Source organism: Symphalangus syndactylus, chromosome 13, assembly GCF_028878055.3.
Source record: "Symphalangus syndactylus isolate Jambi chromosome 13, NHGRI_mSymSyn1-v2.1_pri, whole genome shotgun sequence".
NCBI lineage: Eukaryota > Metazoa > Chordata > Mammalia > Primates > Hylobatidae > Symphalangus > Symphalangus syndactylus.
In genome coordinates, this window is record NC_072435.2 from 36,879,816 (window position 1) to 36,896,138 (window position 16,323).

The 16,323-nt window shown below is 51.5% G+C and overlaps 1 protein-coding gene across 1 annotated transcript; it reads left to right on the forward strand.

The window, feature by feature from the left end:
• Nucleotides 1-1,784: 1,784 nt before the first annotated feature.
• On the forward strand, nucleotides 1,785-13,716 carry QTRT1 (queuine tRNA-ribosyltransferase catalytic subunit 1). The gene is made up of 10 exons (XM_055238543.2): nucleotides 1,785-2,056; nucleotides 2,303-2,371; nucleotides 2,470-2,608; nucleotides 7,618-7,696; nucleotides 7,816-7,931; nucleotides 12,508-12,646; nucleotides 12,900-12,975; nucleotides 13,109-13,218; nucleotides 13,304-13,391; nucleotides 13,469-13,716. Exons 1-10 carry the CDS (start codon nucleotides 1,814-1,816, stop codon nucleotides 13,619-13,621), a joined length of 1,212 nt encoding a protein of 403 aa, XP_055094518.1. The 5' UTR covers nucleotides 1,785-1,813; the 3' UTR covers nucleotides 13,622-13,716.
• Nucleotides 13,717-16,323: the final 2,607 nt, after the last annotated feature.

The window sequence follows — 16,323 nt, forward strand, 5'->3', positions numbered from 1 at the left end:
TAGAGACAGGGGTTTCACCATATTGGCCAGGCTGGTCTCGAACTCCTGACCTCGGCCTCCCAAAGTGCTGGGATTACAGGCGTGAGCCACCGCCCCCAGCCAATTTTTAAATTTTTTCTACGGACGGGGTCTTGCTATATTACTCAAGCTGGTCTCAATCTCCTGGCCTTAAGTGAACTTCCTGCCTTGGCCTCTCCAAGTGCTGGGAATACAGGTTTGAGCCACTGCACGTGCTGGGGGTTATATAGTTATATATTATGTTTTGTTTTGTTTTTGAGACAAGGTCTCACTCTGTCGCCCAGGCTGGAGTGCAGTGGCAAGATTACAGCTCCCTGCAGCCTCATGAGCCTCAAACCTTCCAGGCCTAAGTGATCCTCCTGTCTCAGCCTCTCAAGTAGCTGGGACTACAGGCTCGCATCGCTACACTGGTCTAGTATTTTGTTACTTTTGTAGAGACAGGATCTCGTTATGTTGCCCAGGCTGGTCTCAAACTCCTCGCCTTAAATGACCCACCCTCCTGAGCCTCCCAAAATGCTGGGATTACTGGAGAAAACCACTGTGCCTGGCTTTATTTATTATTATTATAAATGGAACACAACCAGCATTCAATAAATCTGTGACCCTTCCTCTCCTTGCTGCATGGAGTCTGGCGCTAGCCTGGTATGTATATATAGGTATACGCTGAATGAATGAAGGAATAATTGTGGCCAGGTTCTGAGCCTTATCCTCTTCTATAAATTTGGGATTCCTTATTTAATTTTTATATTTTTTGAGAAGAGGTCTCACTGTGTCGCCCAGGCTGTATAGTACACTGGCTTGATCACAGCTCACTGCAGCCTCTGTTTCCTGGGTTCAAGTGATCGTCTCGCTTCAGCCTCCCAAGTAGCTGGGACTACAGAGGGCGCCAGCACGCCCTGCTAAATTTTTTGTTTCGTTTGTAGAGACGAAGTCTCATTATTTTGCCCAGGCTGGTCTCGAACCCCTGGGCTCAACTGATTTACCGCCTTGGCCTCCCAAATTGATGGGATTATAGGCGTGAGCCACTGCACCCAGTCTCCTTCTTTTATTGAATAAACTAATGCTAACTGAGCACTTACTATGTGCTAGGTCCTGTACTGATCGCTTGGTACAAAGCGATGAACAAGATGCAACAAAAGCGCTACCAATAGCTCACTGCAGCCTGGGCCAAGCACTGTGTAAAGATCTATACATCATCCTTATTCAATCTTTTTTTTTTTTTTTTTTTTGAGACCGAGTCTCCCTCTATCGCCCAGGCTGGAGTGCAGTGGCGTGGTCTCCGCTCACTGCAAGCTCCGCCTCCCGGGTTCACGCCATTCTCCTGCCTCAGCCTCCGGAGTAGCTGGGACTATAGGCGCCCGCCACCACGTCCGGCTAATTTTTTGTATTTTTAGTAGAGACGGGGTTTCACTATGTTAGCCAGGATGGTCTCAATCCCATGACCTCGTGATCCTCCCGCCTCGGCCTCCCAAAGTGTTGGGATTACAGGCGTCTTTATGCCGAGATGCTGTAATTCGCCACATTTTATGCAAGAGAAAATTATGGCTAACAGAGTCTCTGACTGTAGCTCGAAAGTGCTAGGGATGGGATTCGTTCCCAGTTCAATTTTGATTCTTCGCTATAGCGTGTTGCGGGTAGGAGTTAAATGGGCCCCCAGCCAGGACCAGGGGTTCAAATCCGTTGCCATGGTCCCCCGACGCTTTCCCGGGCTCCAACAGGTCGCGCCGTCACGTGACAGCAGCCAATATGGCGCCGCCCACTGTGTGGTACGGCCCACGTGGTTCCGACAGTCAAGATGGCGGGAGCGGCCACCCAGGCTTCCCTGGAGTCGGCCCCACGGATCATGCGACTGGTGGCCGAATGCAGCCGCTCCAGGGCCCGGGCAGGCGAGCTGCGGCTGCCACATGGGACAGTGGCCACTCCTGTGTTCATGCCAGTGGGCACGCAGGCCACCATGAAGGGCATCACGACCGAACAGCTGGACGCTCTGGGTTGCCGCATCTGCCTGGGCAATACCTACCATCTGGGTCTAAGGCCGGTGAGTGGGCTCTGCCCTCGCGGGGAGGCGGCGAGGCGGCGAGGCGTGGGGAGCCATGGAGCATCCTCCAGGCCCGGACACTCCTCCCAAAGTCAATCGACCAGCCGTATTGAGCGCCCCCAATGACCAGGCCTTGTACTGGGCGTGAAAGAGCAGCAGGGACTAAAGCTGGCCAGATCTGTCTCCCAAGAAGGACCCCCAGGGACGCGGTCACCCCTAACCTGACACTTTCTTACATCAACCCAGGGACCTGAGCTGATCCAGAAAGCCAACGGTCTCCACGGCTTCATGAATTGGCCTCATAATCTGCTAACGGTGAGCTGAGGAGAGAGCCGGCGTCCTAGGGCGCTTCTCTGGAGTGAGGGGTCCCCCATCTCCACCCCCTGACAGCTTTGCGGTGGGGTTTCCCTTAGGACAGCGGCGGTTTCCAGATGGTGTCGCTGGTGTCTCTGTCCGAGGTGACGGAAGAGGGCGTCCGCTTCCGCTCCCCCTACGACGGCAATGAGACCCTGCTGAGCCCGGAGAAATCCGTGCAGATCCAGAATGCGCTGGGTGAGAGGACCCTGGGGAGCCGCCTCCTTACCCTTTCTGTCAGGGGGTGAAGGTTACACAGGGTCTGTTCTTTAGGTGTTGTGTGGCTTTGAGCAGGTCACTCTTCGCTGAAATTCAGTTGAACCAACTCAAAGCGGTGGTAAATAGTAGCAGGTCTTTGGTAGAATTGTTGACAAGTACATATGAGATGATGTCAGTAAATCTCCATCCCAGCCATGTAGTAGCTTAAATATTATTATTGCAGTTTTTCTCATTAGCAAATTAAGACTGGACGTGGAAGCTCATGCCTGTAATCCCAGCAACTTGGGAAACTGAGGCTGGAAGATCACTTGAGGCCGGGAGTTGGAGACCAGCTTGTGCAATACAGGGAGACCCCATCTCTACCAAAAATAAAAATAAAAAATAAAAAATTAATTGGACAAATACCTGTTGAAATAATGGTGGCAACAAGAGGATTTGGGAGGCTTTAGGCTCCTCCCATATCCTCAATATCCTTCTTTTTTTTGAGACGGAGTTTTGCTCTTGTTGCCCAGGCTAGAGTGCAATGGTGCGATCTCAGCTCACCGCAACCTCTGTCTCCCGGGTTCAAGTGATTCTCCTGACTCAGCCTCCCGAGTAGCTAGGATTACAGGTGTGCGCCACCACACCTGGCTAATTTTGTATTTTTAGTAGAGACGGGGTTTCTCCATGTTGGTTACGCTAGTCTTGAACTCCTGAGCTCAGGTGATCCGCCTGCCTCCGCCTCTCAAAGTGCTGGGATTACAGGCATGAGCCACCATGCCTGGCATTTTTTTTTTTTTTTTTGAGACAGAGTCACCCAGGCTGGAGTGCAATGGTGTGATATCCACTCACTGCACCTCCACCTCCCGGGTTCAAGTGATTCTCCTGCCTCAGCCTACTGAGTAGCTGGGATTACAACTGATTGCCACCATGCCCAGCTAATTTTTGTATTTTTTGTAGAGACGGGTTTCACTATGTTGGCAAGGCTGGTCTCAAACTCCTGACCTTGTGATCCACCTGCTTCAGCCTCCCAAAGTGCTGGAATTACAGGCATGAGCCACCATGCCTGGCCCAATATCCCCATTTCTTGATAAAGAGGTTTAACATTTTCTCAACCTTGTAAAGAACCATGGCAACACAGGGTCAACACCCCTCTTCCCCTCATCATTCTAATCAATTGATGCTGTAGGGAGGAAGAAATATTTTTTCTTCTTAGATTCATGGCTGAAGCCCCTATAACAAAAGCCCTTATAAGAAAAGAAGCCCCGGGCTGGGTGCGGTGGCCACGCCTGTAATCCCAGCACTTTGGGAGGCCTAGGCGCGATCATGACTCACTGCAACAGCTGCCTCCTGGTTCAAGCAATTCGCCTGCCCTAGCCTCCCGAGTAGCTGGGATTACAGGTGCCCGCTACCACATCCAGCTAATTTTTGTATTTTCAGTAGAGATGGGGTTTCACCATGTTGGCCAGGCTGGTTACGAACTCCTGACCTCAAGTGATCTCTCCATCTTGGTCCCTCAAAGTGCTGGGATTACAGGCGTGAGCCACTGTGCCCGGCCTATAAGTTTATTTTTTAATGTTTGTTTATTTTTATGTATTATTTTGAGACAGAGTCTCTGTCACTCAGGCTAGAGTACAGTGGCACAATCTCAAGTCACTACAACCTCTGCCTCCTGGCCGCAAGCAATTCTCCTGCCTCAGCCTCCCAAGTAGCTGGGATTACAGGTGCACGCCACCACGCACAGCTAGTTTTTTGTATTTTTAGTAGAGACAGGGTTTTGCCATGTTGGCCAGGCTGGTCTCGAACTCCTGACCTCAAGCAATCTGCCCACCTTGGCCTCCCAAAGTGCTGGGATTACAGGCGTGAGCTACCATGCCTGGCCAAAAATTTTTTGTAGAGATGAGGGTCTCACTACATTACCTGGGCTGGTCTTGAACTCCTGGCTACAAACAGTCCTTCGCCTTGACCACTCAAAGTGCTCATGTTACAAGCATGAGCCATGGTGCCTGCCCCCATGTGTTTTTTTTTTTTTTTTGGAGACGGAGTCTTGCTTAGTCACCCAGGCTGAAGTGCAGTGGTGTGATCTCGGCTCACTGCAAGCTCCGCCTCCTGGGGTTCAGGCCATTCTCCTGCCTCAGCCTCCCGAGTAGCTGGGACTACAGGCACCTGCCACCACGCCTGGCTAATTTTTTTGTATTTTTACTAGAGACTGGGTTTCACCATGTTAGCCAGGATGGTCTCGATCTCCTGACCTCATGATCTGCCCGCCTTGGCCTCCCAAAGTGCTGGGATTACAGGTGTGAGTCACCGTGCCTGGCCTCTTTTTTTTTTTTTTTTTTTGAAACCGAGTTTCGCTCTTGTTGTCCAGGCTGGAGTGCAGTGGCGCAATCTCGGCTCACAGCAACCTCTGCCTCCTGGGTTCAAGCGATTCTCCTGCCTCAGCCTCCCGAGTAGCTGGGATAACAGGCATGCGCCACCATGCCCGGCTAATTTTGTATTTTTAGTAGAGACGGGGTTTCTCCATGTTGGCCAGGCTGGTCTTGAACTCCCGACCTCAGGTGATCCACCTGCCTCAGCCTCCCAAAGTGCTGGGATTACAGGTGTGAGCCACCATGCCCAGCTAAAGTTCTAGTTATGTAATGAATGTCATAATTTTTTTTTTTTTTTTTTGAGATGGAGTCTCGCTCTGTCACCTAGGCTGGAGTGCAGTGGCTCGATCTTGGCTCACTGCAACCTCTGCTGCCCGGGTTTAAGCTATTCTCCTGCCTCAGCCTCCCCAGCAGCTGGGACTACAGGTGCCTGCCACCACGCCTGGCTGATTTTTGTATGTTTACTAGAGACAGGATTTCACCTTGTTGGTCAGGCTGGTGTCGAACTCCTGACCTCGGGTGATCCACCTGCCTCAGCCTCCCAAAGGGCTGGGATTACAGGCATGAGCCACTGCACCCAGCCCCATTTATTTTTTCGTCTTTTTTTTTTTTTCTTTTTTGAGAAGGAGTCTCACTCTTTAACCAAGGCTGGAGTGCAATGGCACTGTGTCGGCTCACTGCAACCTCTGTCTTCTGGGTTCAAGCACTTCTCCTGCCGCAGCCTCCCGAGTAGCTGGGATTACAGGTGCCCACCAGCATACCCAGTTAGTTTTTATATTTTTAGTAGAGACGGGGTTTCACTATGTTGGCCAGGCTGGTCTCAAACTCCTGACCTAAGGTGATCCACCTGTCTCAGCCTCCCAAAGTGCTGGGATTACAGGCGTGAGTCACTGCGCCTGCCCCTTTTTTTCTTTTTTGAGACAGAATCTCACTCTGTCACCCAGGCTAGAGTACTGTGGTGTGATCTTGGCTCACTGCAACCTTTGCTTCCTGGGTTCAAGTGATTCTCCTGCCTCAGCCTCCCAAGTAGCTGGGACTTCAGGTGCATGCCACCATGCCGGGCTAATATTTGTATTTGTTGTAGAGACAGGGTTTCACCATGTTGGCCAGGGTGGTCTCGAACTCCCGATCTCTAGTGATTGGCCTGCCTTGGCCTCCCAAAGTGCTGGGATTACAGGCGTGAGCCACCAGGCCTGGCCTGTTCTTTTTTTTTTTTTTTGAGACAGAGTCTCGCTCTGTCACTCAGGCTGGAGTGCAGTGGTGCGATCTCAGCTCACTGCAAGCTCCGCCTCCCGGGTTCACACCATTCTCCTGCCTCAGCTCCCGAGTAGCTGGGACTACAGGTGCCCACCACCATGCCCGGCTAATTTTTTATATTTTTAGTAGAGACGGGGTTTCACCGTGTTAGCCAGGATGGTCTTGATCTCCTGACCTCATGATCCGCCTGCCTCAGCCTCCCAAAGTGCTAGGATTACAGGCGTGAGCCACTGTGCCCAGCTGTGGCCTGTTCTTTTTTATTTTAATTTTTTTCCATCTATTTATTTTCTTAATAGGAGATGGGGTCTCTCTGTGTTGCCCAGGCTGGTCTCCAACTCCTGGGCTCAAGTGATCCTTCCGCCTGGGCCTTCCAAAGTGTTTGGATTATAGGTCATCAGGTTTCATTTTATGCCACTAAATCACTATGCTGTGCACAGTGGCTCATGCCTATAATCTTAGCTTTTTTTTTTTTTTTTTTTTTTTGAGACTGCGTCTCGCTCTGTCGCCCTGGCTGGAGTGCAGTGGTGCGATCTCAGCTCACCGCAACCTCCATCTCCCAGGTTCAAGCGATTCTCCTGCCTCAGCCTCTCGAGTAGCTAGGATTACAGGAATATACCACCAAGCCCGGTTAATTTTTGTATTTTTAGTAGAGATGGTGTTTCACCACCTTGGCCAGGCTGGTCTCGAACTCCTGACCTCAAATGATCCACCTGGGTTGGCCTTCCAAAGTGCTGGGATGACAAGCGTGAGCCACGGTGCCCAGCTTTTTTTTTTTTTTTTTTTAAACACAGCCTTGCTCTGTTATCCAGGCTGGAGTGCAGTGGCACAATCTTGGCTCACTGCTACCTCTGTCTCCCAGATTCAAGCTATTCTCCTGTCTCTGCCTTCCAAGCAGCTGAAACTACAGGCACGTGCCATCACACCTGGCTAATTTTTGTGTTTTTAGGAGAGATGGGGTTTCACCATGTTGGCGAGGCTGGTCTTGAACTCCTGACCTCAGATGACCTGCCCACCTCGGCGTCCCCAAGTGCTGGGATTACAGGCATAGTCACCACGCCCGGCCAGCAGAGCCCTGCTGATGGAAGTTTGGTTTCCCGGTCTTGCTGTGGCACGCCACATAGCAAGGAATGCCTTTGTATATTTTAGGATTTTATTTTGTGTAACAGGATAGAATTTTAAGCTGGGGAGAGGCAGGATCAAAGGCACATTCTGTAAAGCTCCTTCTGGCTGCTGTATAAACAGACTGGGAAAGTCACGTGGGAGTTAGCAAGCTGGGGGATGGGGGAATGCTCTTGGGGAAGTCCAACTTGTCCCCATGTGACAGGAGGCTTTCCCCAAGCACCACGGGCTTTCCCAGTGATGTTGCCCCCATCTCACCATCAGGTTCAGACATCATCATGCAGCTGGACGACGTGGTTAGCAGTACTGTGACTGGGCCACGTGTGGAGGAGGCCATGTACAGGTGTGTACATGCTGTATGCATGTGTGGGATACGTGGTGGGAGGGGATCCTGGTCCCTGTAGCCTTGTCTCCTACCCCCTCACCAGGCCCCTGGGGCTTGTGACTGGGGCCCTGTTGCAGGTCAATCCGCTGGCTGGACCGGTGCATTGCAGCCCATCAGCGGCCGGACAAGCAGAACCTCTTCGCCATTATCCAGGGTGGGCTGGACGCAGATCTCCGGGCCACCTGCCTTGAAGGTAGAGCCATGTGCTGGCAAGCCCAGGGCTTGGCCGTCGTGGAGGTCCCCACATGGGCCTGGCATATGGTGGGACTGGATTGCTAATGGGTGGAAGGGCACTGCGCAGAAAAAATAGCCAAAGCAAAGGCTCTCGGGCCACGTGCAGTAGAATGTATTGAGAGAATGGCCATGATTCCAGTAGTGAATGGTCTTCTAGTTTTTTTGTTTGTTTGTTTTTGTTTTTTTTTGAGACAGAGTCTCAGGTGATCCACCTGCCTCGGCCTCCCAAAGTGCTGGGATTATAGTCATGAGCCACCGCACCTAGCCTATTTGTTTATTTTACTTTTTTTTTTTTTTTTGGGATGGAGTCTTGCACTGTCGCCCAGGCTGGAGTGCTGTGGCGCAATCTCAGCTCACTGCAACCTCTGCCTCCCTGCAACCTCTGCCTCCCGGGTTCAATCTATTCTCCTGCCTCAGCCTCCTGAGTAGCTGGGACTACAGGCACCTGCCACCACACCCGGCTAATTTTTATATTTTTTTTTTTTTTTTTTTTTTTTTGAGACGGAGTCTTGCTCTTTCGCCCAGGCTGGAGTGCAGTGGCGCAATCTCGGCTCACTGCAAGCTCCGCGTCCCGGGTTCACGCCATTCTCCTGCCTCAGCCTCTCCGAGTAGCTGGGACTACAGGCACCCGCCACCACGCCCGGCTAATTTTTTGTATTTTTTAGTAGAGACGGGGTTTCACCGTGGTCTCGATCTCCTGACCTTGTGATCCGCCCGCCTCGGCCTCCCAAAGTGCTGGGATTACAAGCGTGAGCCACCGCGCCCGGCCGTAATTTTTATATTTTTAGTAGAGACAGGGTTTCACCATTTTGGCCAGGCTGGTTTCAAACTCCTGACCTTGTGATCCGCCTGCCTCGGCCTGCCAAAGTGCTGGGATTACAGGCGTGAGCCACCGCGCCCGGCCTATTTATTTAGTTTTGAGACATGGTCTTACTTGGTTGCTCCTCCTGGAGTGCAGTGGCTAGGTCAAAGCTCACGGCAGCCTCAAACTTCTGGGATCAAGCAATCCTGCCTCAGCTTTCCAAAGTGCTTGGAATATAGGTGCACGCCGGTGTGTCCAGCCATGCATTACCTTTTTACATGCAATGCTTTCTGGTGTTTTCTTTTCTCTTTCATTTAAAAACAACAACAACAACCCGTGCATCATCGAAGTCATTTCTCAACCACCTGCAGTTTGACAAGCACCGCCCTAAGGGGCGTTTCTCAAAGTACTCTGAGGCTTACCTGCCCCAGCACAAACTACTGAAAGTCCTGGTAAAATGCAGCTCCCCTTCCCATGATCCGACCAGAGTTGGAGCTAGGGAGGGCCTAGGAGGAATCTGCATGTGAACACCCTGTGTCCAGTTGGTACCACTACTCACATTACCTCCAAAACCTGGCCCCAGACAACGCCTGCATTCCTTTTCTTTTTCTTTTTTTTTTTTTTTTTTGAGACGGAGTTTCGCTTTTGTTGCCCAGGCTGGAGTGCAGTGGCGTGATCTCAGGTCACTGCAACCTCCGCCTTCTGGTTTCAAGTGATTCTCCTGCCTCAGCCTCCTGAGTAGCTGAGATTACAGGCATGCACCACGATGCCTGGCTAATTTTTTTATTTTTAGTAGGGACAGGGTTTCACCATGTTGGCTAGGCTGGTTTCGAACTCCTGACCTCATGATCCACCCACCTTGGCCTCCCGGAGTGCTGGGATTACAGGCATGAGCCACCGCGCCTGGCCAACAGCTGCATGTTGATGGCATGGCCTCTTCGGGTTGAACTGGGCAGCTGGGGCACAAGATAAGCCTGGGCTTGGAGGCCAGACCCAGGTTTGAATCCAGCCTTTGGCATATGTGGCCTTGGACTAGTGGTTTAAGCTCTGCAAGCCTCAATTTCCTCTTGTTTCAGGCAAGTTGAACAATAGTACAATTCTGCAGCCCCTTCTGTGTCATCCAGGTCCTCAGAGCAAAAGTCTAAAATCCAGAATATTGGCTGGGTGCCATAGCTCACACCTGAATCCCAGCACTTTAGGAGGCCAAGGCAAGAGGATTGCTTGAGGCCAGGAGTTTGAGACCAGTCTGGGTGACACAGTGAGATCCCATCTCTAAAAAAAGAGAACTGAGTCAGGCACACTGGCTCACGCCTGTAATCCCAGTACTTTGTAAGGCCAAGGCGGGAAGATCACAAGGTCAGGAGTTTGAGACCAGCCTGGCCAACATGGTGAAACCCCGTTTCTACTAAAAATACAAAAATTAGGCCGGGCGTGGTGGCTCGCGCCTGTAATCCCAGCACTTTGGGAGGCTGAGGCGGGCGAATCATGAGGTCAGGAGATCGAGACCATCCTGGCTAACACGCTGAAACCCCATCTCTACTAAAAAATAGAAAAAATTAGCTGAGCGTGGTGGCAGGCGCCTGTAGTCCCAGCTACTTGGGAGGCTGAGGCAGGAGAATGGTGTGAACCTGGGAGACGGAGCTTGCAGTAAGCCGAGATTGTGCCACTGCACTCCAGCCTGGGCAACAAAGTGAGACTCCATCTCAAAAAAAAAAAAAAAAAGTTAGCCAGGCATGGTGGTGGGCACCTGTAATCTTAGCTACTTGGGAGGCTGAGGAAGGAGAATCACTTGAACCTGGGAGGTGGAGGTTACAGTGAGCTGAGATCACACCACTGCACTCCAGCCTGGGCGACAGAGCAAGAATACGTCTCAAAAAGAAAAGAAAAAAAGAAAATTAGCACACAAGCATGGGAGTGCGTGCCTGTGAGGCTGAGGTGGGAGGATCACTTGAGCCCAGAGGTTGGTGGCTGCAGTGAGCTATGATGACATCACTGTACTGCAGTTTGGGTAACACAGTGTGACCCTGTATCAAAAAAAAAAAAAGAAGAAGAAAAGAGAAAAAACTTAGAATGCCCTGAAAAATTTGCAACTCATTTCATGGCTAACTTAGATCTCTCATTTTTTATCCCAGTTGTTATAAGTCTTCATATATTTTTATTTTTATTTTATTTTTTGAGACAGAGTTTTGCTCTTATTGTCCAGGCTGGAGTGCAGTGGCACCATCTTGGCTCACTGCAACCTCTGCCTTCTGGTTTCAAGCGATTCTCCTCCTTCAGCCTCCTGAGTAGCTGGGATTACAGGCACCAGGCACCAGCCACCACAACCGGCCAATTTTTGTATTTTTAGTAGGGATGGGGTTTCACCATGTTAGCCAGGCTGATCTCGAACTCCTGACCTCGTGATCCACCTGCCTTGGCCTCCCAAAGTGTTGGGATTACAGGCGTGAGCCACGTGCCCAGCCTATTTTTATTTTTTAAATTTTACTTTGGCCGGGCGTGGTGGCTCACGCCTGTAATCCTGGCACTTTGGGAGGCCGAAGTGGGCAGATTACCTGAGGTCAGGAGTTCAAGACCAGCCTGCCCAACATGACGGAACCCTGTCGCTATTAAAAATACAAAAAATTAGCCGGGCATGGTGGCAGGCGACTGTAATCCCAGCTACTCGGGAGGCTGAGGCAGGAGAATCACTTGAACCCGGGAGGTGAGGGTTGCAGTGAGCCAAGATGGTGCCACTGCACTCCAGCCTGGGTGACGAGCAAAACTCCGTCTCAAAAAAAAAAAAAAGTTTAAGTTTTGGGATATATATGCAGAACGTGCAAGTTTGTTACACAGCTATAAATGTGCCGTGGTGGTTTCCTGCACACATCAGCCCGTCATCTAGGTTTTAAGCCCCACATGCGTTATGTATTTGTCCTAACGCTCTCACTCCCCTTTCCTCCACCAAGTCTTCACATATTTTGTTGCACAAATATTACAGTGTTTGATGACAGGCTATTGGGTGCTTTTTGTTGTTGTTGTTGTTGTTGTTTTGTTTTGTTTTTGAGACGGAGTCTCGCTCTGTCGCCCAGGCTGGAGTGCAGTCGGGTGATCTCGGCTCACTGCAACCTCTGCCTCCCAGGTTCAAGCGATTCTCCTGCCTCAGCCTCCTGTGTAGCTGGGACCACAGGCGTGCACCACCACGCCTGGCTACTTTTCGTATTTTTAGTAGAGACAGGGTTTCACCATGTTGGCCAGATTGTTCTTCAACACCAGGCTTCAAGTGATCTGCTTGCCTCGGCCTCCCACAGTGCCGGGATGACAGGCGTGATCCACTGCGCCTAACCTGACAGCTGTTGTTACTCAGCATGTGGGATGTTTACTGTTCTCAAATCTGGAAAATTCTGAATTCTGAAACACATCTGGTTCCAACAGTTTCAGCTAAGGGACTGTGGGCTCTGCCTCTTCTGAGCACTGAAGGAAAGGGTCTTGCATACAGCAGGCACTCAATAAATGTTAGCTGAGATCAGCAGCAGTCCCAGCCTCTAGACAGACAGACAGACTGATGGACCCTCTCCTCTGTCTCCCTCTACGTCTCCCTTTCCGTGTCTGTCTCCCTCTCTGCCTCTGTCTGTCTCAGTCTGTTTTTCTGACTCTCTCCCTGAGCGACTCTGGAAGTCTGGGCAGGGTGTGTTCTGGGATTGAAGACCAGGCGCGTTTCCTCTTCTGTGGCCCTCACCTTACCCTGTACCCTCAGAGATGACCAAGCGAGACGTGCCTGGCTTCGCCATCGGGGGCCTGAGCGGGGGTGAGAGCAAGTCGCAGTTCTGGCGGATGGTGGCGCTGAGCACCTCTCGGCTGCCGAAGGACAAGCCCCGATATCTGATGGGGGTCGGGTATGTTGTGGATAGGGGAGCCAGAGCCCTACCTGTGGGGAGTGGATTCCTGGGGACCCCCTACCCTGCTTGGGGGAGTGGCATTTGGGGGAAACGGACACAGGTCTGATCTGAGGAGACTAGGAAGACATGGCTGTCCCTTGGAGGCCATTCTGAGGGAATATGGCCCAGTCTGGGGCAGTGTGAGGGTTGGGAGGGGCCCTGGGAAGCCCCTGAGGTTCTCTGCCCCCTCCCGTCATGGCTGCAACCCCAGCTATGCCACTGATCTGGTAGTCTGCGTGGCTCTTGGATGTGACATGTTCGACTGCGTCTTCCCCACACGGACAGCGGTGAGGCTCTGGCAGAAGGAGGTCAGGGCGGGAGACGGGTGGGGGACTAGGGAGGCAAGGTTAGGGGTGGGGGGGGGCGGGGAGAATGAAGCCCTGGGTGACCCCCCCTTTCCCTGCCCTTCCTCTCCCACAGCGCTTTGGCTCTGCCCTGGTGCCGACTGGGAACCTACAGTTGAGGAAGAAGGTGTTTGAGAAGGACTTCGGCCCCATAGACCCGGAGTGCACCTGCCCCACGTGCCAAAAGTAGGCAGGATGGCACTGTGAGCTGGGGCAGGGCGTGGAGGGGACAGGGCCTGGCTGTGCTGAGCTGTCCCCTGCTGCTCTACAGGCACAGCCGCGCCTTTCTGCACGCACTGCTGCACAGTGACAACACGGCCGCGCTGCACCACCTCACAGTCCACAACATCGCCTACCAGGTGAGCCAGTGCCCGGGGCAAGGTGGGCGGGGGTGTCCTAGGTGCGTATGCCCCACGCTGACCTCCCCTCCCCGCAGCTGCAGCTCATGAGTGCCGTCCGCACCAGCATCGTGGAGAAGCGCTTCCCGGACTTCGTGCGGGACTTCATGGGCACGATGTACGGGGATCCCACCCTCTGTCCCACCTGGGCCACTGACGCTCTGGCCTCTGTGGGAATCACACTGGGCTGACCTGGCATTGGGAGAGGGAGGGATGAAGGGAGGGAGGGAGGGGCTGGAAGATACTGAAGGATTTGTTTTTGGAAGGTTTTTTTTATTGTAACTTACAGAGTGTGTCTGTGTCTTCTTGGGGAAGTGGCCTGTCTGGGTCCCCCTCCCGGTCTGAGCGTCATTGCAGTGGAATATCTCCCCTTCTCACCAATCATAACACGTCACTGTGGCAGCAGCAGATAGCTGGAAACCACCTGCCAGTGCCCAGCATGCAGGGCGTGCCCCTAGAGTGGGAGCTGCCACCTGCTTCCTGGGGCCCAGGCCCCCCAGCCACCTTGGAGAGAGGTACTGTTGGCCTCTCCTTTTTTACAGCTGAGGAAGCAGACCCAGGGAAGGGAGGGAACTTCCCCAAGGTCATCACCATTAAAGAAATGGTATCTTGGCTTTAAGGCATACACTCCTAGTCTGACTCTTATAGATATGAGGCTTAATCTCCTATTTTCTTTCTTTCTTTTTTTTTTCGGAGAATGAGTCTCGCTCTGTCACCCAGGCTGGAGTGCAGTGGTGGGATCTCGGATCACTGCCACCTCCACCTCCCGGGTTCAAATGATTCTCCTGCCTCAGCCTCCCGAGTAGCTGAGACTACAGGCGTGTGCCACCACTCCCGGCTAATTTTTGTATTTTTTTTTTTTTTTTTGAGACGGAGTCTCGCTCTGTCACCCAGGCTGGAGTGCAGTGGCGCAATCTTGGCTCACTGCAAGCACCGCCTCCCAGGTTGACGCCATTCTCCTGCCTCAGCCTCTCCGAGTAGCTGGGACTACAGGCGCCCGCCACCACGCCCGCTTAATTTTTTGTATTTTTTTTGGTAGAGACGGGGTTTCACCGTGGTCTCGATCTCCTGAGCTTGTGATCTGCCCGCCTCGGCCTCCCAAAGTGCTGGGATTACAAGTGTGAGCCACCGCGCCCGGCCCAATTTTTGTATTTTTAATAGAGATGGGGTTTCACCATGTTGGCCAGGCTGGTCTCAAACTCCTGACCTCAAGTGATCTGCCTGCCTCAGCCTCCCAAAGTGTTGGGATTACAGGCATGAGCCACAGTGTCCAGCCTCTTTTTTTTTTTTTTTTTGAGACTGTCTCCCTTTGTCATCCAGGCTGGAGTGCATTGATTCAAACATGGCTCACTGTAGCCTCAATCTGGAGCCGCCACACCCGGTCTACTCTTGCAACTTGATGTTGCATGTACCGTTGTGTTCCATTTTACAGAGGAGGACACTGAAGTGCAGAGGAATGAAGTTTACATGGTCACTGTCACTTTCTTAGTCCGTTCTGGCTACCATCTATAACAAAATACCATCAACTGGGTGGCTTATAAACAACAGAAATCTATTTATCACAATTCTAGAAGCTGGGAAATTCAAGATCAAGGTACCAGCAGATTCAGTGTCTGTTGAGGGCAAACTTCCTAGATGGCGATCTTTAATCTCACATGGCAGAAGGGGCGAGGCAGCTCTCTGGGGTCTCTTTTATGAAGGCACATTGAGAAGCTCAGCAGGTTTGTGAAAAATACGTAAGGGCACAAATCCCGTTCACCTAATCACCTGATCGCCCTCCAAAGGCCCCACCTCCAATTGCCATCATGCTGGGGATTAGGTTTCTTGGTGTGGTGGGTGATGGGGTAGAGGGCTGGTCTATAAACATTCAGACCATAGTAATCAGTAAATAAACTGGCCCAGGATCTAACCCAGATATGATCAGTTACAGAACTAGTGATCTTCACCAGCCTGGGCAACATGGCAAAACTCCATCTTTACAAAAAATACAGGTGGTGTGCATCTGTGCCCCCAGCTACTGAGGAAGCTGAGGTGGGAGGATCGCTTGAGCCCAGGAGGTTGAGGCTGCAATGAGCCGCAATTGCACCACTGCACTCCAGGCTGGGCAGCGGAGTGAGACTCTGTCTCAAAAACAAAAACCAGTGCTCTTCAAAAATGAAGTTTTTGAAATGGAAAAAGTAGGCCAGGTGCAGTGGCTCACACCTGTAATCCCAGTGCTTTGGGAGGCCAAGGCGGGCAGATCACTTGAGGTCAAGGAGTTTGAGACCAGCCTGGCCAACATAGTGAAACCCTGTCTCTACTAAAAATAGAAAAATTAGCTGGGCGTGGTGGCACGTGCCTGTAATCCCAGCTACTCTGGAGGCTGAGGCAGGAGAATCACTTCAACCCAGGACTCAGAGGTTGCAGTGAGCCAACATCGCACTACTGTACTCCAGCCTGGGTGACAGAGCAAGACTCCATCTCACAAAAAGAAACGAAAAGGAAAAAAAAGTCCAAGCACGGTGGCTCACACCTGCAATCCCAGCACTTTGGGAGGCCAAGGAGGGAGGATCATCTGAGGTCAGGAGTTCGAGATGGGCCTGGCCAACATGGTGAAACCCTATCTACTAAAAATACAAAAATTAGCTGGGTATGGTGGCATGCACCTGTAGTCCCAGCTACTTGAAAGGCTGAGGCAGGAGAATCATTTGAACCTGGTAGGCGGAGGTTGCAGTGAGCTGAGATTGCATCACTGCATTCCAGCCTGGACCACAGAGCAAGACTGTTTCAAAAAAAAAAAAAAAGTGAAAAAGTAATACATGTATGTAATCCACAATTCAAATCACATCAAAAGTGCTACTACTTTTATTTTTTTTTTTTTTTTTTTTTTTTTTTTTTTTTTTTTTTTTTTTTT